The sequence below is a fragment of the Protopterus annectens genome, chromosome 3.part1 (genome assembly GCF_019279795.1).
Source record: "Protopterus annectens isolate FY-2018-M chromosome 3.part1, PAN1.0, whole genome shotgun sequence".
In the NCBI taxonomy this organism is placed as follows: Eukaryota; Metazoa; Chordata; order Ceratodontiformes; family Protopteridae; genus Protopterus; species Protopterus annectens.
The window spans coordinates 1,726,154,925-1,726,177,181 of record NC_056732.1 but is presented as its reverse complement, the minus strand read 5'-3'; the positions used below and the strand labels follow the sequence as shown (position 1 = coordinate 1,726,177,181).

Sequence of the window (22,257 nt, the reverse complement as noted above, 5' to 3'; positions counted from 1 at the left end):
TAGATGGTGACCATGTAGTGTACACACAGTGTATCTTGACCTAGCCAGGACCCTTTTTATCCATGCTGGTATCACACAGAACCTAAAGGCTTTAAAAATCAATCCATATATCATAAGATAGACAGCACACCAGATGAAAGACTAAATCACACTGTGTGGGGGTGTAGGTGTTACATCAGAAAGTATGAACGTGACCAGTAGAGTCCCACAGTTCAGTGCTGGGACCTCTCCTTTTCTATCTTTACTTTTCAGATCTCCATCAGAGAAACACATCTGGCTAAAAAAGTTTGTGGAAGACTGCAAACTGGGTGTTGTTGTTAAGTTACCCTCTGATATACAAACCCTCCAGAATGAACTCTTCTGGGGGTGGCATAATGGTCAATGACTTTATCTCAGAGACACAATGTACAGGGCTTGTTTCTGACCTTTAACCATTGGCCATGCTTGTAATAGTCTGCAGACTGATAGCCTACTATTTACCATTGAAATCCTTGGTGCACCAAAAATGAGCTCAAACTAAATGCTAAAATGTGTAGAATCATCATTTTTATAGACAAATCTTCCATTCATTATACTGCATTAACAATACATCATTAAAAACAAAACAAAAATGTAGTCAGTGACCAAGGAACTTGGTCTGATAACTCTATATCTCCTTTGAATAATATGAGAATGGTTGTCAGAAAATCATTTTATATAGCACAAATAATTGACAAAAGAGTATCATCAAGGTCTACAGAGGTCATCACTCCCTTATTTTCAGCATTGGTCTGAGCAATTATCAAATACAAGATATGTCAGTAAACATCAAATAATTAGAAAGACTTCAAAGATTCCTAACCGCAAATAATCACATACCTAAAGTGCCTATGCTATCAAGAGACAATGAAAATGTTATCTCTTCCATCAGTGTCTAATAGACTTTTTAGGAGAGCTCTCTGCCTCATTTACTGAGTCATTAGAGTTCTGATTGTTTCAACATTCTGCGTCTCTGCATATCCAATGGCTCCATCAATAATAGAACTGTTGACTTAAATCTTCACCAGTGGATACATAAACCATAGTAGTAGGGCGGGTTTATAACTCAGTGCTTATCAAACCACTGGAATAAACCTCCCTGATTGTTAAGCAGTGTGTCTCAGTACCTTGACTGGATGAATATCCACAAAATTCCTCCATGACTGGTATGGCCCTCCTGGTCAATGTAGGTGTGGCCTGAGAGAAGGTATTGTCAAGGTGTAAATGGTCATAAGACTTAATTATTTTAGAATATCTGTGAATCTATGAATCTGTGAATTACATCAGTAAAGGGTGGTACAGTTTAGTGAGATGGTCTTACAAAAAAATCCAAACCTGGTGTAGTAATGACCTTACTTTTATGTAAGTAAATGTAGTATCATGACACATAACAAAACATAAATTCTGATTGCAAAATAAATAGTTATATCATAAAAAAACACCATCATTAAATATCTAAGGGCAGTAGCAAACAAAAAATTAATTTCTGACCAGTCTGTATCAGTCAAGGAAGAAAAACATATTATGTAGCTAATCTAAGTTTAAAGGGCATGTATTTTCAATCTAGAGATATCTTTGTACCAGTTTATATGACACTGATCTCTCTCATTATCAAGCATATTGCTTCATTTTGTAGCATTAGAACAAGCCAACAAAACAAATTAAATAAAAAATTTGTAACAGGAAAAAAATCATAGGATCAGAAAAGTTGTATTATTTAGAAAGATCTCAGAAACTCTCATTATATTCTGTTTCTTCTAGGTTACTAAGATGTGAACTTTGGTCTGTTAGACAACATCTGATCCAGATCTCTTTTAAAATCTAAAATGGAATACAGCACTAGGGAGCAAACACCAGAGTGAGGAACCTAATACTAAGAATAAGTGTAAGTAATATCAAAAACTGACATAGATACATTACACGGTGCTATTCGGATTATGGAATAAGCTTCCACTTGCAATCAAACAAAGTCAGTTAATAACTGACTGTTAGTCTGGCAGTTAGTGAAGGTGATTAAGGCTCTGGACTCTTAATAAGCTGCTTATTGTAGCTCAAGGTTTGATTTCTTCCATCTTCATTTGCTTACTGTGTGACTCTGAGCAAGTCATTTAACAGGACAATGCACTTGAGCTGCTGCATGTCCAAATCACCATCTAATACCACTTCCTTGCAAGCTATAGATTCCCCTCTATGACCCAGGAAACCCATACCATGGATGTAAACTTATTAGAAACACTAACCATCCAACTCAATATCATACTTATGGGTGACTTTAATTATCCCACTATTAACTGGGAATCCTATATGACACCAAACGTACATGCACAGAGATTTCTGGATTTTGTAAACAGAAACTCCCTGGACCAAATAGTCAAAACACTAACCAGGGGTGCAACCATACTGGATCTGATCCTCTCTAATATGGGAAACTGCTGCACACACACACCCCTACTGTAAAGCCTTCCCTGGTAAGGTCAAACCACAAAATGGTCTCCTTTGAAGTAAAAATAAAACCTGGACCGCCAGCTAAATTTAGAATATTCAGGAACTATTCTAAGGCTATCCTCTTGCTATTAAATGAGAACCTGGAAAAATTTCAATCCCCCATAAAACCTGAGAACACTGCTGTCTATGTAGAACTGTTCACAGAAACCCTGTACAATCATGTTAATAGTTGCATAGAGGCAGCTGTACCCACCAGGAAGAAGTACAGAACTAACTCAAAAAGCAAGCTAAACTGGTAGAATCACAAAATCAATAGGCTGTATAGCAGGAGGAAGGAAATCATTGAAAAATTAGGAGGTGCAGCACCCAGCAGAATAAAAGCACTGTTATCAAACAACCAAACAACTCGGAGGACAAAGTCTACCAATGCCAAGTTTGAGGTATGTTTGGCCTCCCAGGCCAAGGACAACCGCAAATAATTTCTAGCTATGTCTGCAATTTCAAAGGAATACACAATTGTTTATAGATCTCATTGTAAATTGAGCCCCCTATACTAAGCCAGAAGATATAGCAAATCTCCTGGATGATAAATTCACTTCCATCTTTACCCCTCTCTCCCCTCCTCAACCTTCCCTCAGGAAATATCATCAAATATAACTCCGCCTACTATCACTAGTCAACAGGTTCTTAATGCTCTCTCTAAGACCAAGAACACTGCATCAATGGGCCCACACAGTATCCCAGGATGCCTTCTAAGTAGCATGAAACATGACCTATCATGTCCTCTGGAATTACTATTTAACTGTAGCCTCCAAACAGGCTTTGTGCCTCATAAAGACAACAGTCAACCCTCTGCACAAAGGTGGGCTATCTACAGACCATGGAAGCTACAGATCCATAATTCTCACTACTCTTATATGTAAAGCCATGGAAAGAATTATCATGGAGATGATCAACAGAGCTATAGTAAACCTGCAGACACTGGGCCCAACTCAGTTTGGTTTCGTCAAGGGCAAATCATGCCTACTCAACCTGGTGGACTTCTTTGAGAAGGTTGCCAAGGCAATGGAAATGGGCAAAATCGTTCACACTGCCTACCTTAACCTGGTCAAGGCATTTGACACAATACCCCACAAGGGCATTGTTGACAGACTCAAGAGGCTAGGTAAAAACCCATATGTCACCCAGTGAATAGCCAACTAGCTCACATACAGGAACCAGGAAGTTAGAACTGGGGAGTCCATCTCTACAAAGAAGTCAGTCACAAGTGGAGTCTCTCGCAGATCAGTCCGTGGACTGCTCCTTTTTGGCATTTACTTCTCAGAAGTCAAGGCCAATGTCAGTGTTCTCTAGCTGACTAAATTTGCGGATGATTGCAAATTAGGAGCTGTCATTGAATCTCACACTGACACAGATGTTCTCCAAGAGGGCCTGACACAGACAAACAACTGGTGTCAGAGCCATGGACTTCAACTAAATTCCAAGAAATGCATAATAGTATCCTTTGGGAAGTCATCCATCCCTGGTAACTATCATATTGACAACACACCCCTTAGAGTTGGCCCAGTAGTCAGGGACTTAGGGACACACATAGATAGTAATCTAGCCTTTGACCATCATGTGTCTACAGTAGTGAGGAAATCATTCTATGTTGTGCAACTTATAAACAAAGGTATGGCATCTAAGTTCAAGGAAGTCATTGTTCCACAGTATTCGGCATTCATCAGCCCTATCATTGAGTACAATGCCCCCTTTGGTATGTACCTAACCAGGCATATTCAACATCTGGAACATTCACAGAGGTTCCTCACTAAAATAATACAGGGTTTAAGTAAAATGTCCTATGCAGATAACCTCAAGGCCCTATCCCTGTATTCTGTGTTCTACAGGCTTTTGAGGGGAGATCTATGCCTTGCATACAGGGCATTGTCAGACCCCACTCTAATGGACCTCTTGCATATCCACAAAACAAACAGTACCAGAATTACCCGTTGTAAAGACTTAAACCTTGCCTGTGATATAAATAGGACCGGCTGGAGATATAGATATGTATCCCAGAGACTACCCCATCTATGGAACAGGCTCTCCATCCATGTGAAGCAGAGTCCCTCCCCAACCCAATTCAAGTGCAACTTGGACAATTGGATGGGGAACCGGAAATTCATCCCTGATTTGGCACCTATGTCTCTAATGGAATCATATAACCTGTAAATGGTTCATCTCCCAGGCTCATGCTTACACTTATCAAGGGTATCAGAACTTGTCAGAGATTTGGAATGCATGGCTAAGCTTAAAAAGGCCCTTGTGGTCGTTACCCTAGTAAACACCTATGAACCACACAGTGCTCTGGGGTCATCTCTAAAATTGACATTTGTGTCCATAAAATAAAAATGTATTTATTTATTTATTTACATTTTTTTATACCAGGAAATTCTGACTGGACACAGGTCCCTTTTCAGCAGAGGCCTGGGTAGAAAAGCTCCATGTGCAAAAAAAAATAAATAAATTGTGTTACAGTATAGAACTAGAGCAGAAAATACATAATAATAAAATACAAATTAAGACAATAGATACATAGCATCATATAGATAAAAAAAAATACAATAATAAAAAATAAACAGGTATCAATTTTGTAACAGTTTGATGGAATAAGAGTAAATAGTAAAACAGTGTGATAGCCTTGGAGAGGTACAGTGGATATAAAAAGTTTACGTACCCCTGTTAAAATGCCAGGTTTTTGTGGTATAAAAAAATGAGACCACAATAAATTATTTCAAAACTTTTCCCACCTTTAATGTGACCTATAGCCTGTACAATTCAATTGAAAACCAAACAAATATGTTAGGGGAAAAATATAAAAAATAAAAAACAGACAATAAGCTGGTTGCATACGTGTGCACACCCTTAAACTAATACTTTGGTGAAGCACCTTTTGATTTAATTACAGTATTCAGTCTTCTTGGGTAGGAGTCTAGCAGCATGGCACATCTTGACTTGACAATATTTGCCCATTCTTCCTTGAAAAAGTGCTCCAAATCTGTCATATTGCAAGGGCATCTCTTGTGCATAGCCCTCTTCAGGTCACCTCACAAATTTTCTATTGAATTTAGGTCTGGGCTCTGGCTGGGCCATTCCAAAATTTTAATTTTCTTCTGGTGAAGCCATTATTTTGTTGATTTGTATGTATGCTTGGGATCTTTTGGGAAACTATGTATTGTTTTGCAAATTTTAGCTGGACCTGGATGTTTTTCTGTGTAAGAAAACGCTTCTGTCTTGCAACCATACCCCATAGTCCAAACATATGGAGAATAGGGGAGATTGTTGTCACACGTAGTACACAACCAGTACTTGCCAGAAATTTCTGTAACTGCTTCAGTGTTGTTGTAGGTCTTTTAGCAGCCTCTCCGACCAGTTTTTGTCTGGTCTTTTCATCAGTTTTGGAAGGTCGTCTAGTTCTTTGCAGCATCACTGTTGTCCCATATTTTCTCCACTTTTTGATGACTATTTTCACTGTGTTCCATGGTATATCCAATGCTGTGGAAATTTTTTTGTATCCTTCTCCTGACTGATACCTTTCAACAATGAAGATCCCTTTGATGCTTTGTAAGCTCTCTGTGAACCTTGGCTTTTGCTGTAGCAGGCAACTGAGTAAATGTCAAGAAAATCCTACTAAGACAGCTGAACTTTATTTTCAGTTAATCAGTCTCTCTAATTGATGGCAGGTGTGTACCCGAGAAGACTGAATGCTGTAATTAAATCAAAAGGTGCTTAAACAAAGTACTGGTTTAAGGGTTTGCACACTTATGCAACCAGCTTTTTGTCATTTTTTATTTTTTATATTTTTTCCTCTAACAGATTTGTTTGCTTTTCAATTTAATTGTACAGGTTATAGGTCACATTAAAGGTTGGGAAAGTTTTGAAATGACTTATTGCAGTCTCATTTGTTTATATCATAAAAACCTGGCATTTTAATAGGGGTGTGTAAATGTTTTATATCCACTGTAGTAGTACTTCGTCCTAACATGCTTAGTAGCCTACAGTTAAGTGAGGTAATATTAATTGGTGCAGGAGTAATTTAGTCAGGAAAGGGGCATGAGCAGAGCCAGTGTAGTTTTATATTGAACTGCCTGCTAGATGATAAGGAGGTTATAGAGGAGGAGAGATTGTTCCAAAGTTTGGATGTCGCATAAGAGACTAAGACTTCACCTGAGGAATTGTTGGATTTGGTGACAAGAAGATGATTTTTGCTGTTGGAGCATACGGATCTAGAGGAGCAGTAAGTTTGGAAAAGGTTCTGAAGTGATGGGGTTTTACAAGGATGGTTTATTAGTTTATGGGCAAAAGAGGGTTGGTTTAAGTGAAGAAGTTGTGGGGGTTCAAGTCAGTCTATTTCTCTTAATGAGGGTCAGTGATGGCTACGGAAGGATGCACCTTTTACAAATTTTGCAATCTTATTATAGTATGTTTCAAGTTTGTTTGAGTCAGACTGTCTAAGGTTGGTAAAAATCGGCGATGCATAGAGTAAGGTGGATATTAATGAGGAGTAAGCAATAGAGGTTTTAGCTGCCTTGGTTAGGTAAAGTTTGTTTCTATGAGGTGCACCAAATTTTTCATGTACCTTTTTATGGTAAGAGATATATGGACATCAAATGTGAGTTTGTTGTCAATCTCCACACGAAGATGTTTGGTGTGATTTAAAGGAGAAATTATGGTATTGTCTTTGGAAAGGATCTTGGAGTGGTTGAGTGTTAGGTTCAGTTTGGAGGGTTGGAAGATAAGGGGTTTGGTTTTATTAGGATTTAGTAGAAGATGGGCATTATATAGCCAGCTTTCAACTGAAGTAAATGATTCTTATGTGATGTTTTGAAGTTCAGGTAGAGTGGGGGCACAGCACATGAGGGTGGAGCCATCAGCATATTGTATGAGGGAAGCATGCTTTGTTGAGGTATTGAGATTGTTGGTGAACAGGGAAAATAGTAAAGGGCCAAGTATGGAGCCTTGGGGTACACCGAGAGAAATTGGGAGATGAGGTGATAGGGTGTCTTTCCAGATGACTGATTGTTGTTGGCCAGTCAGATAGCTTTGGAACCATTTGGTGGCAGAGTGGGAGAAGGAGAGATTATTGAGAATGGAAAGTAGCATTTTGTGTGTTACCATGTCAAAGGCCTTAGATAGATCAAGAAATATAGCAGAGGAGAATAATCCATTGTTTTTATGATGGAGGATAGTGTTGGTGAAAGATATCAGGGCAGACGTTGTACTGTGATGTGGCCTGAAGCCGTGTTGGGTTTTGGAGAGGAGATTGTCAGCAAGGAGGTGGTGAAGTACCTGAGAGTTAATGAATTTCTCCAGGATCTTGGAGAGTGGGATAAAAATTTCATTCAAAAATAATCTTGGTATGTTTATGGTAAGTAAAAAATATAGATTTGGCCTTATGGTGAATACGTTTTGGAAGGCCAGTAAATCATGACTAAGCTAGCAAACAGTTGCGCATCTTGTTGCTGGGTGTGATACATTCATCACAGAGTGTCTGTATACCGAAAGGCACAATAATGTGGCAAGACTGTTGCATTGGGGATTGTGCAAAGGCTTCAATATTGAAAGTAGGTGAGAAGCATTGGAAACATGAGCCACAAAGTATTGTGGAAAATGATGAAATTTAAATCACAAGGGATCGCCCATTACCAACAGTTAAAAATATAGATGTGAAAAAACAGATAATAGTAGTCCAGGAGAAAAAAAGGCAAAAGTAGCAGTGATCACTGAAATTGCTATACCCGGTGATTACAATGTCTTAAATATAGAGAGGCACAAAGTCATAAAATACCAGGATTTGTGGGCAGAAATGAGAGCAATGTGTAAGAAGGATACCAGACAGTTACAAAAAATGTAGGATCAATGGGTCTTATAAAAAAATAATTTACAGTCATGAAATACTATCAACACATTTGCAAAAGGTTTCATTTCTAAGCACATTGTGGGTGTTGTGAAGAGCACTTTCACTTAACATCAAACAGTACTGATTTCATGAACTTTAATCATACCCTGACTTAGGAATGGGGTCCATTGCTGTCATTGTATTAGAAACCCAAAAGACTTGGAGAAATTAAACTGGGACAAATATATGTATCTGAGTGATAACAGAGTACAGGACTACTATATGAATCCTAAACCTAGGCTGTTTTGGAGAAAGGATGCAGAATTTATCCATATATTCACACAGTTGCATATGAAGTAGCTTTTCAAAGATTTTCTCTAGAGGACAAACAATGTCTATTAGTTAACATTATTAATCTTTGATGGATTTTCTTTTTCTGAAGTTGAATTTTTTTTGTTTGTTTGTTTGAAGTGCAATAATCTTTGCACGATTAAAACTGTGAATGCCAATATAATTTCTAACAGACTGGCTGAAAATGTAAGAGGCATAACATGAACACAATCCTAGGTTCAAGAATTTGCTGTGAAGTGTATTTATTGTGGTACATTTTGAAATAAGAAGTTTTGTTTTCACAGCTTGGGTACTGTCTGATCATACTTCTCATCTGTCCAGAATTTTGCAGATTATCCTTGAGTTTGTCTCATATATTTGCCTTGTCCCTTATAAATGTTTTGATTTTCTAGTAAATCACTGAAGATTATGGAAAGTCAGTAATGCCAGGCATTTCATTCAAAAATAATCTTGATATGTTTATGGTAAGTAAAAAGTATCAATTTGGCCTTATGGTGATTACATTTTGGAAGGCCAGTAAGTCATGACTATGCTAGCAAACAGATGCACATCTTGTTGCTGGGTGTGACAAATGGATGGGAACTGGAAATTCATCCCTGGTTTGGCACCTATGTAAGTATACAATTATACTTCTTATTGTTCAGAAAAAGCATGTTGGCATAAAACCTGTCTATTAACATTTTTAAGTGAAATGGAGTAATATGTAAAAACTGTCCCTGATTTTAGGCCTTTGCCTCTAATCCCATTACTTTTAGATTGTCAAGAAGTCCTGAGCAAAGAAATTGAGAGGTATGTATCTGATTACTGGGATACTAATTACCTTGTGAAATCCTGCAGAAGGGGATAGAGACTTTACCACTGGAAAGCCAATCAATATGCTTTTGGTAGGGCAAGTTAATAAGGCCCTTACATTTTGACAACAAATGCGGATCAAGTACCTGTATATTTTTTATAGTAGATGGAAAATCCACACCAAAATCTTTTGATTTCTCCTCCAAAGCATACAATGGTACCCAAATAGAGTTCTGTGCCCGTTCTTAGGTTACCCTTTAGTGGTTGTTCTGTTGCTCCTTCTTAGATCTAAAGAAATTTGATGCTTAAAAGTTCACGAGTCATGTTTCCAAAGCCTCCAGATTAAGTTTTTTCTCTCTCTCTTCATAGTCTTTTTTTTTCTAAGAGAAGGAGTAAACTATGGACATTCCTTGCTTTTAATCTTCATGGACATAGCTAGGGATAGTCCCTCTTTTGCCAGTAGGAGGAAGAGGATATAAAATGTAGAATGGGCCTCATTAGGCAAATCGTACATCTAGTTCCAGTCAATGACTTTGAACTGTTTTATAAATTTGGTGTTCATGCTTTCAGGTATTGTCAGAACCTGCATCATTACAGGGGTCACTTTATGTGTTTTAAATAATGAATGGGTCATTGGCAGGCCATTTCATGAAAAGAGTTTGGTAGACTGAAAAGTAAAAAAAACCTCTGGAGAAGCGTACTAATTGCTATATCTAATATACCAACATCAGTAATACGATTAGGTCTGGTAGAGTCGGTGTCCAAATGTATCGCATACATTAATGACAAGAAACTGTTTAGTAGTCTCTTAGAAGAGTTCCCCAGGTCCATGTTGAGATCCCCCAAGTGAGATTAAACTTTAATAATCAGAATTAGCTATAGCACACACCAAAAGCAACACCTAACACCACACATAAGCCTGCACTCAATGATGTCCCAAGAGCAAAGCCCATAAGGCAAGCAAACACTTTACCTAGAACTCTTGTCATAGGGCATTCTAATGTACCCACAGACTCACGTCATTGCACCACAGGTACCAATATGATTCTATCATAGTCCATGTGGGTATAAATGACCTGAGATGCATCTCAATGGAGAATATGAAAAGAGACACTATGGATCTTTCTGAATATTCACAGACAGGTAAGTGCCTTGCATTGAGCAGCATTCTGGCTTCACCAAGGATCATGCCACAGTATGAACAGAAAAAGATGTATTGGCTTAGTCTATGGTACCACTCTGGGGTAATTCAATATCTATCAGCATGGGTGGTCATGGTTAACACATCAAGTTGCTTTGCCAAGGATGGTCTGCACCTCTCTCTCATGAGCTTTTGGATATTCACTAAAATTATATCCACCCCTTTAGAGTCTTTTAGGCAATGTAAAAAATATAAAACTACCAACACAGCCATAAAATAACCTCAAAGCAACCTTAAGATGTTATTGCTCAATGCTAGGAGCCGAAACAAGAAACTCTACACCCTACAAACTCAGAAATTACTCCAGAAGTGCAAGGCTACAGTGCTTTCCACACATTTAGATCAACAGCAGCACAAATGGAAGCTAAAGATGAAGGTGTCTTGATCTACTTAAAAACAAATACAACTCCAGGTTGGTTAAAATAGGATAATGCCCTGGAGCTCATCAACTTCCAAGTTTCCATAGACAAGGTACCTTCCTATGTCCTGGCCAGCTACAGGCCATCTTCTATGACCCATGAGGCTCACACTTCTTAGCTAAACCTATTAGAGGTGCTCACCATTCAACCAAATACCCTATTTATGGGAGACTTTAACTACGACTTTATAGACTGTGAAATGTGTACTGCCTCTAACTCACATGTACACTGTTTCCTGGACTTTATCAACACAAACACCTTGGGCCAGATAGTGTGCCCTCCAATCAGAGGATCAAACATATTAGACCTAGAACTCACTTACATGGGAGAGTGTTGCACACCCCTCTCCCATGTCACATCATCATTGGTGAGGTCAGACCACAAAGCTAGCTCCCTCAAAATAAAAATCAACCCAGAAAACCAACTAAACATGTAACAGTTAGTAACTATTCTAAAGCAAACTACAACCTATTAAGTGACAGCTGATCAAAATTCACAGCTTCTCCAAACCCCGAGAACACAGCTACCTGTGCAGAATTATTTACAGAACTCTGTACAAACATGTAAATGGCTGCATTGAGGCTGCCATACCTTAGTAAGCCCAGATCTAACACCAAAAAAAAAAAAAACCACTACTGATGGACTCCTAACCTTAACCGGGTATATAATAAAAGAAAAAAGTGATGACAAAAATCAGAAATAGCAACTCCCATAGAGACAAGAACTCTCAAATTCAAGTAAACAAGAAACTAAGAGGTCTAATAAAGTCCAACATGGTCAGTTATGAGCTCAGGATAGCCTCCCAGGCTAAGGACAATTGCAAGGCCTTCTTTAGCTACATCAGGAATCCAAAAGGCAAAACAGAGCAGAGAGCAGAACTGGGTTAAATGGCACAACCTTCATTGATCTAGGTGACATATCAAATCTACTGGCTGATAAATGTATCTCTAACTTCATCTCCCACTCCCCCACTACCCCCTGTATGAATGTCCTGGCCTACACAGATCACCTTATGGCTCTATCTCTGTACTCATTCTCCTACAGGTTACTGACAGGTGGTCTATGCCTGGCATATAACGCATCCTCACATCCAGCTCTCAGCACCAGAAACACTAGATCCAAGGACCTGAACTTTGCCTATGACATAAATAAAACACGATGAAGTGATTGATATGTGTCTCAAAAGATCCCTGCTGTATGGAATAAGCTCCTCAACTATGTGAAGCAGGGTTCATACCTGACCCTATTCAAATAAAAACTTGATCATTGGATGGGAAATCACAAAATCTTCCCCATTCTGGCCCCATGTATCTTGACAGAGGTCAACGCTAGGTAAATTAATAGCCATCTAATACACACCCTCCATAACCCTTAGATATCCTCCTTACTAACATATCCCACCATGCAGGCATCTAAGGAACTCGGGGACAAAACTGAGCCACTTTGCACAGCTAGGCTTGTACAGACTCTGGTGGTTATTAGCCTAGTATAAATCTAGGAACCGCTGAAACTATCAGGTCTGGTACCTGGTCTGTTAACAAAGAATCCTGAGCATTAACATGCTAATGTGACTGTTAAGTATGCTTCATCTTTAAGTCAGGTTTCAGTAAAGGTTACAAGCTGGGGCTTGTGTTGCTGTGTTCACCCTTTGAACTCCATGTATTTTAATAGTATTCAGATTACACTGATTATAGCTAGAATCTGATAACAGCAGAGCATGGGCATGCTAAGGTAAGGGGTAGTTCAATGACCAGGACAAGTTCTGGGGTTAATACCCCCTGCTCTTATCATTAGCAAAGCCAAATACCGAACTGCGAGTATGCTCTTTAACTAGTGGAGTATAGGATATGGAGAGAAGTTAGGGTCCAAAAATCCCCCAATTTTAAGGGTGCATGTGTGTGTGTGTGTGTGTGTGTGTGTGTGTGTGTGTGTGTGTGTGTGTATATATAGTCCCCCTTTATCATCTCAAAATACTGAAATCTCGAATTTCAGTATCTCGAGACCATAAAGGCAAAAATTCAGAATAGCAAAAGTGCATAAGCGCGAATTCGAATATCTCGAATTCGCACTTATGCATTTAAGCTATGGGGCAGGAAGTGTTTGGTCGGATGTTGTACGGAAGTTCAGGTGAGTATATATGAGTGTTTTTGTAAGTTGTGCATGTGGGTTAGGGTAGGGAGGCGGAAGTATGAGTGTGAGTGTTGGATTTGTTGGTGTTTGTGTGTGTGTGTGTGAGGAAGTGTAGACTGTCTGGCTGTGAAGTTTTTTTTTTCTGTTAGTGCGATCTCGGAATTGGTATATATAAGTAGAGGGGTGTGGTGGGCACAGCCCCCCACATGGGAGGTGCAGGGGGGCTTGCCCCCTGCTTACATGTAGTGTAGGGTTGTGTAGTTTGTGTGCTGTGGGTTGAATGGTGTGCATGTTTTGTGGTGCATGGTTTCTGTATGTTTGTGATTGTGTGTTTTGTGATTGCGTGATTCAGGAATTTGGGACATTCGCTTTTATAGTTTCAAGATACTGAAATTCGAGATATCAGTATTTTGAGATTATAAAGGGGTACTAATTTATATATATATATATATATATATATATATATATATATATATATATATATACATGGCCCAATGCCTGATAAAAAGTATATATATATATATATATATATATATATATATATTTAGAAAGCTTGTGAGGAAATTATTACTGTATTTTTGTTTTACTTGGATCGCTTGTCTGTGTACTTAATAAAGGATTTTCAACTAGAAACAGACTGCCTGCCTTGCTTGGATTACTTTCGAATACTTAGTAATGCTGTACAATTATATATTTTCTATTATTATTTTTTGTTTTGCTTTGTTTTGACTTGAGACTAGTTTAAGTTCGCTACTTCTTCTACTATTGTCTGATCTGATTAATGTACAGTGATTAACTAGAAATATATGGACTGGAAATCTTCCACACAGAGAAGTTTCTTACACTGTTTTGTTTTTGGACCCACTAGACTTTATTGGGTTGTTTTGAGACTTCGGGGATACCACTGAGATTACTTGTTTTTTTTTTTTTTCAGTCAATGTATTGGAGACAAGAAGTCAAGTGAGTAGTGCTGTTAATGACCCGTAAAATTCTAATGCATTTTTGTACTGGAAATACATTCAGAAAGAGTATGGAAGCCACATTCAATTTTGGCAACGTTTGACAACGTCCATAAGTTAGTAGTAGGTGATACGCACATCAAAGTTAAAAAGACATGTAACAGAAAAAACTGTAGTCAAGGAAAGAAGATTTGTTTTAGACCTGTAGGAAATAATGACTTATTAAGGTCACAAACTTCAGAGTTCTTCCTTCTGATATCTCAATAAGCAGGCTGATTAACATAAAACAGACAAAAATAAAGTTCTTAGTTAAAAGTTCTGGAAATTAGTAGAACCTTGTCATTGTTAAATTAGCCTACCTTGTCACTCAGATGTGCGATGACCTGCCAATCAATGTGGGCACGCCTTAACCCATGCAGAACCACCCGCGAGGTACTACACTGGTAGATTACCCAATTTTGTTGGTTAGATTATTAAAAAATGTGCCCCAGTTCAAAAATCTGCTGTGGTCCTCTAACTCATTTATAACGGGGACCTCTGAGTACTGACATTCTGCTGTGGGTTCCCTGTCTCATAACTTTACCTAATTCTTGCTATGGAAGTTCAGATTCCTTTAATCTTTAGTCAAGTCCTTGACTACTACATTTCTGCTGGATCCAATTGTTTTTTTAGCGCTACAAGGATCCCATGACTCTGGAAAAAGGCCTCCTTATTCCTCTGGTCCTGATATGAGTCCCCTGAAAGAATACACCCCTTCATGTTGAATGCCTAGCTATTTTAGCCCTATAACCAATGACAAAAAAGTTGCTTCACTAAAACACTTTCACAGGTTTATGGATTTGGTTGTCTTGCTGTTTGGTTATCTTTCTATATCACAAATCGCAAAGCAAGCTGTTCGCATTGAACAGAAGAGGCTCCACTGTGTGATTTTTGATTGGCTCGTATACTGGCATAGAAGCTAATAAAAAATTACAAAGCCGAGCCACTTCTGTCTAATGCAGAACTGCCTTCTGCTGTTCCACACGAAAGACCTTTTTTGGACTTCACGCAGTGTCCCTACCTGTCGAAATAGAAATCTGGCAACCCTTGGTGGGAAAAACTACTGAAGCAATCTTTACTCTGACTGCTGATTTCCCTCCATAGAATTAATAATTAGGGGCCACAGTTTTCTGAAGGTGGCCAATTGTTGAAACTTGGGCAGGATACAACCCATACAGCCAAAGGGGTACATTAACAGTAAGAATGATGAACATCACATCTTCTTAACCAACTAAGGAAAACAAGAAGTATTTGAATCCTCCTGTTTTGTCCCCACCCCCAGAAGGAATAAGAAAAACATTTTGTTTGAGGCCCCTTTTGTTTGCTTTTTTTAATTAAGAGTTGAGGAAATAGAAATTATTAATAAAAGTATATATACACTCATACAGTTATTGTGTATTCTAGTGAAAGTATTATATTCGTGGGCAATAAATATTATACCAACAGGAACACATTATTACACCTGGCCAGACTGCTGTTGCCTTGGTGAAAAATAAACACATATGCTTTATACACTTGTGTACTGACATGCTTGCTTTGCAGAGGTTCTGTTTAGTTGGTGCTGCTTTTATGACGAGTTGGGAATGTTTCTTCCTATACAGACATACAACTGTCCGGCTCCTCCTCCGCACCCCACTAGTTAATGGGTAGGCAACATTAATGCGTTATCATGGCTCATACAAGTGATCATCTGAGACACGAAATCAGAAATTACAACATTCTGAGGAGAAGCACAGAGTTGGGGCTACAGTTCCGACTCAAAAAAATCAGAATTCATCTTTTCGGGTTAACTGGGCACGGTAAATCCGCCCTTATTAATACCTTCTTGTGCGTGTTTCATAACAGCGAGTATCAAATCGTTGCGAATGAAGAACACCCTGAGCGAGGTACTGGTGGGGGCACCACAGTGGACCTGCAGTATTACCAACTCCTTCGCACTTGTGTGGACATTGTGGACAATCGCGGGTGTACACGCTTCAGTTTTGGAGAGCAAACGGAGTACCGGCGCCAAATGGGTGAGGAATGACTTTGTCTCTGTGTGTAATTGTAAGTGGTGTGTGAGAGGGAGAGTTTGTGGGTGACTCTGTACGCCCATAGTGTATGTTTGAGAGTTTGTGGGTGATTATGTGCGCCCATAGTGTGTGTGTGTGTGTGTGTGTGAGAGAGAGAGAGAGAGAGTTGGTGTGTGCGTGTGTGATAGGGTTGCCACCTCTTCAAATGCCCGATGTGGGACATTGTACAAACGTCAGATTTTTGCAAGGCAAAACGTACCCACGGCCAGTACAAAGGACAGAACTTCACTTTTTTTGCCTAAATAAACGCTTGTTCTTATAGCATTTTAGTTGCTTATTGTATTTCTTATAACATTTAGGTGTTTCAGAAACAGAATAACTGTTTTATGCAACCATTACATTAAATATAGGAAATACGTTTGTCCTAATATCTCAGGACATTTGTCATTTTTCAATTTATACACAGGACACAAGTGCCCAAAGAGGGACTGTCCCTTGCATAGTGTGACAGGTGGTAACCCTAGTGTGAGAGAGTGAGTTTGTGTATGACTCTGTGCGCCCATAGTGTGTGTGTCCATGTATATGAAATACCTCTCAACTGCCAGATTTTCACAGAACGTCTAGATTTTCTGTTTCACAGAACATTTGGAATTTTCTGGCAAATCACGGAGGACTGAAATTTAAACACTTACACAAATACATGATTGACAAGCCATGCAGATTTGCCAGTGTTATCGTGAATACTCATTGTTTAATTGTATAACAAGTTTATTAAACGTGCGATCTCGGAGATGGCATATGTAATTGAGTGGGGGTGGGGGGTACAGAGGCCCCGGTTTTGTAGTGGAACACTACCCCACAACATGCGCAGTAGCAAGCACCAACACCCTCTGCGTGGCGTTTACTGTTCGCCTATTTCTGAATAAACACAAGTAGATATCTGTCGGACAAAAGAATATGTAGAACATTTATTGCTGAGTATACCTTAATATAGTCGGAAGGCCAACAGGGCGCCCTTAATGTTTATATGTCATTTTCAAAACACAGAGAAAAAAGCTAGTGGAAAAGTTGTCGCTGTTAATTACATTAAAAAGCAAGCGAGAAGGGATTTCTTCAAAATGTATTTTTTTTCAAAAGATGTTCACAGTTCCTATCCACCAGACAGTGGGGAGTTCTGGTAAATCGCTAATGATTAAAGTCAGTAAATAATGCCAAATGTACACTTAACAAAAGCAACAAATATAAGTATTGTTAATCCGTATTAACTTCGCAAATACATTGCATTTATTTTTCAAGTCATTGAAAACAGCTTCCGCACTAGTAGAGGAGCTACTAATTCAATATAAATACTTAAAATACATAATTCGTAGTCAGAATACGCAATGTACATTTTAATACTTTGTTCTTCATCCGGTAATCCGGAATGAATATTCATTATCATTTCTATATGTGTGAATAAACATCATGTGCAGGGTGTTGGGTGGTCCTTACTACTGCGCGTCTGGTGGGGTACTGTTCTAATGCAAAGCCCGTTTTCAGACTTTGCATCCTTCAGAAAAACAAAACCTGTTATTCTAGCAGCTTTCTAAGTTCATAAGAAAATTAATTAAAATCAGTTCCTATTTTGGGATCTTTGCCCTCTCCCTGTTTTTTCATTTGTGCATAAATATTTTTAGTGTTTGTGTTAATGTTTCTTAGTTTATGTCGTTCACAGGCAGGTTGTATTTTCATTCTGTTCCTCTTCACAGAAGGCGAAAGACAGCTCCTTAGCGACGTGGAGTTCATGGACGACTGGAAGGCTAACCTTTTGAGCCCATTCTTATGGTTTGAACAGTTGTGGAACGAAAGTAAAGATCAGTCGGCTTTGGTCGTGCCGATCCTTGTTATGAGGTATTATTAGACTGTTCCTCATAAAATTTGTGGTTTTCTGTCAGATCACTAAGGGTTGAAGTCACTAAATTATTGACAAACATTTGTGTATCCGAATTATATTCTTCAGAAACTGCATGCTAACACAAATTCAACTATTCTAACAACATTCTAAGATTGTAAAACCAATATTTAAAATCTGTCTCTAGTTTCGGGGCTTTGTCTTCCCATTATTTTAGGCTTTGTTTAGATTTCTTACTCTAAAAGGTTGAGAGATATGCTGGACAGACCTCTCAACTGTCTCTATTTTAGGAGAACCTTCCCATTTTCAGGCCTGGTTTATCCCACTACAGGATGTCCCTATATTTGAAAGTATTTTCCCATTTTCATGCTTGATTTACCTCTTTATCCAATTTTTTGAAGCCCCCTCATCACATGTAATTTTGAGTCTAGTACACAGAAAACCACACTGGGCAGCCACGGTGGTGCAGCGGTTAGCGTTGCTGCCTCACAGCAAGAGGTTCTCCGGTTCAATTCTCGGCTGGGGTGCCTTCTGTGCAGAGTCTGCATGTCCTCCCTGTGGTCGTGTGGGTTTGCTCTGGATGCTCCGGTTTCATTCCAAAGACATGCTGTAGGTGGATTGGACACTCTAAATTGGCCCTAGGTGTGAGTGTGTGCATGTGTGTGCCTTCTGTGGAAGGTTGGGTGCCGGGCTGGCAACTCATAAAACTTCACTGCCAATCATGAGCGGACAGGTGATCTGCTGTGGTGACCCCTAACCGGGAAAAAGCCGAAAGAAGAAGAAAACACAGAAAACTGCACTACATGACCAACATACAAATCTTTTTCCACTGTTTCTGTCTGCTAATGGGGCCCCAGTGATGTCTGTGTAATAATACAAGGGTAGAAGCTGAAACCACCATATGCATCTCCAATCAGCTAGCAAAGCTTATGTACTCCAAACAACTACTAAGACCCTGGGCTGACCCTGCATTTATTGCTTGCGGCTCTCCCATCCAGAAAACCTACCTAATTCTTTGCAAGTGTTTAATGTAGCAAAGCTTACGTACTACAAACAACAACTACTAAGACCCAGGGCTGACCCTACATTTACTGCTTGTGGCTCTCCCATCAAAAAACTGCTTAACTCTTTGCAAATGTTTAATGTAGCAAAGGTTGCATACTCCAAACAAAAACTACTGAGACCCCCGGCTGAGCCTACATTTACTGCTTGCGTCTCTCCCATCCAGGAAACCTGCATAACTGCTTGCAAATGTTTAATGTAGCAAAGCATACATACTCCAAACAACAACTACTAAGACTCGGCCTGACCCTACATTTACTGTTTGCGGCTCTCCCTTCCAGAAAATCTGCCTAACTCTTTGCAAATGTCTAATGTAGCAAAGCTTACTTACTCCAAACAACAACTACTAAGACCCCGGGCTGAGCCTCCATTTACAGCTTGCAGCTCTCCCATCCAGAAAACCTGCCTAACTCTTTGCAGACATTTAACGTAGCAAAGCTTACGTACACGAAACAACAACTACTAAGACCCTGGGCTGAGCCTCCATTTACAGCTTGCTGCTCTCACATCCAGAAAACCTGCCTCTTTGCAAACGTTTAATGTGCATACATCAAAGAACAGCTACTAAGACCCTGGGCTGACCCTACATTTACTGCTTGCAGCTGTCCCATCCAGAAAACCTGTCTTAACTCCTTGTAAACATTTAATTTAGCAAAGCTTACGTACTTCAAACTACTACTAAGATACTGGGCTGAGCCTACATTTACTGCTTGTGGTGCTCTCATCCAGAAAACCTGCCTAACTCTTTGCAAACATTTAATGTACCAAAGCTTACATACTCCAAACAAAAACTACTAAGACCCCAGGTTGAGCCTATAGTTACTGCTTGTGGCTCTCCCATCCGTAAAATCTGCCTAACGCTTTGCAAACATTTAATGTAGCAAAGCGTACATACTCCAGACAAAAAACTCAGACAGAGCCTGCATTACAGCTCTACCATTAAGAAAACCTGCCTGTTTGCGAATGTTTAATGCAGCAAAGCCTACGTACTCCAAAGAACAAACCTAAGACCCTAGGCTGAACCTACTTTTACTGCTTGCGGCTCTCTCATCCAGAAAACCTGCCCAACTCTTTGCAAACATTTAATGTAGCAAAGGTTATGTACTCCAAACAAAAACTACTAAGGCTCCGGGCTGAGCCTACATTTATTGTTTCCAGTTGTCCCATCCAGAAAACCTGCCTAACTCTTTGCAAATGTTTAATGTATGCCCTAGCTTTATTTTATAAGTGCCACAGTTTTAAACCTTAATGTACTGATCTATATAAGTGCTTACAGCACATCACTGGGTTACACTCCCGTGTTCCCATCCCTTTCTCTGTACTTTCTTCCTCTCAATTTGGAAACCATAACTTCTGTACCCTAAACAACAGTATTGTGCTTGTCTTTCTTAATAACCCATTCCATACAAACTTACTTCTCTGCAAATGTTAGACTGCTACACTCCCATTGCCACTTCTCTACATGTCACCAGATTTGTCCAAGGGATTACATCTTAAACAAAGTGTTTACTGATGTCAAAAAACAGCCACAGTAACCAGTAGGTCAGAAAGCAGCCACAGTAACCATGGCCCGCCCTGCTCCATTCCCCTTCCCTACCTCCAATTCCCAACCACCACTTCACTTATAGTTAAGCTCTGTCCACACCCACAAATAAATTATCCGGTTACCCACTCTCCTATTAGTCCAACCCTCCAAGTCACCTCCCCGAAACCATTTTAACACACTGTATAACAAATTGTGCAGTTTCTAACCATTTCTAGTATTAGTCTCACTGTCTGAGTCACATCCCCTCAAACTTTTTAAACAGACCATATCACTTAAGATTCTCATCCTCCACCTTAGTAGCCTAATATAACCATCATGTTACTTAGTCACACTGTTACTTAGCATACTCCTACTTCTATACCAAAGCACCTGCTACCACAATAAAAAAAACACACAACTTACCAGCTAAACCAGACTCCCCTCATAACTCACCCAATTAAAAACATTTCAATACCCCCCACCTCTTTAGCCACACATTACATTTTACAGATTCAGATATGCTCATACCAATGAAACTTCAAACCTACTATATAAAATAACAAAACTATTACTTAAATGCAGCCACAGACCCCACCAAAAGTCAATACAACTTGCACTAAGCAGTGATGTACATCCTAATCTAGGCCCACAAACTCCATCACAAGTTCCTAACTCTGTTGTAACCCCCTACTCATAAATTGCCATGCCTGACAAGCAGTACTACCAATCTTCTCTTAAATATGAACCTTAGAAGCTTACCTAATAAGATTCACAAATAACAAGCCATCCTCACCTTACACTCATGATATTGTTAAACTGAAACATGGCTTAAGCCACATATAAAAGACCCCAAAGTCCTCCTACAAGACTACAACATACTCAGAAGTTACATATTACATAAGCAAGGAGGTGGAATAGCAATCATGTATAAAAACTCACTAAACATATTACGGGTTTATATTAAAATCACAAAGAGGCGATACATTGAATGCCTCTTCAGAGACACAAAGACCGAATGCACTAAACCGCAAATGGCCAAAACAGCGATTTCTTTCCCTGATAAAGAAATTGCTAGCACCAAACACACGCACACACATACACACACACACACACACACACACACACACACACACACACACACACATGCACACATACATAAACACACACATACATACACACACACACACACACACACACACACACACACACACACACACACACGCACTTTAAAACATAACTAAGTGGGGGGGGCTTCATCCCCCCCACACACCCCTCAACATGGGGGAACTGTGCCCCCCACACCCCCTCTAACTAAATGTACCAACTCTGAGATCGCACTAGCACTACAATGGGGTAAAGGGCAATGCTATAGCTCAGGCCGGCCTGACCTTCGCTATTTTCAGACTTCGGGTTATATGTGTTGGCAAAATGGCATTCGCTGTAATGTCGTTTCACCGATTTAGTATAGACCCCATATTACGCCCTAACCATAACCCACCAGACCCCTCTGACTCTGAAGTACCAATTTCTCAATT

General features: G+C 39.4%; 1 protein-coding gene across 1 annotated transcript in view; it reads left to right on the top strand.

Annotated features, from left to right (window-relative positions):
- Positions 1 to 15,759: 15,759 nt before the first annotated feature.
- Positions 15,760 to 22,257, top strand: part of LOC122798642 — a 409,392-nt gene continuing 402,894 nt past the window's right edge. Inside the window, exons 1-2 of the mRNA XM_044067728.1 lie at positions 15,760 to 16,247; positions 17,993 to 18,134. Coding sequence (XP_043923663.1) covers positions 15,902 to 16,247; positions 17,993 to 18,134 — 488 coding nt within the window. The 5' untranslated portion in view covers positions 15,760 to 15,901. The remainder of the gene's footprint in view (positions 16,248 to 17,992; positions 18,135 to 22,257) is intronic.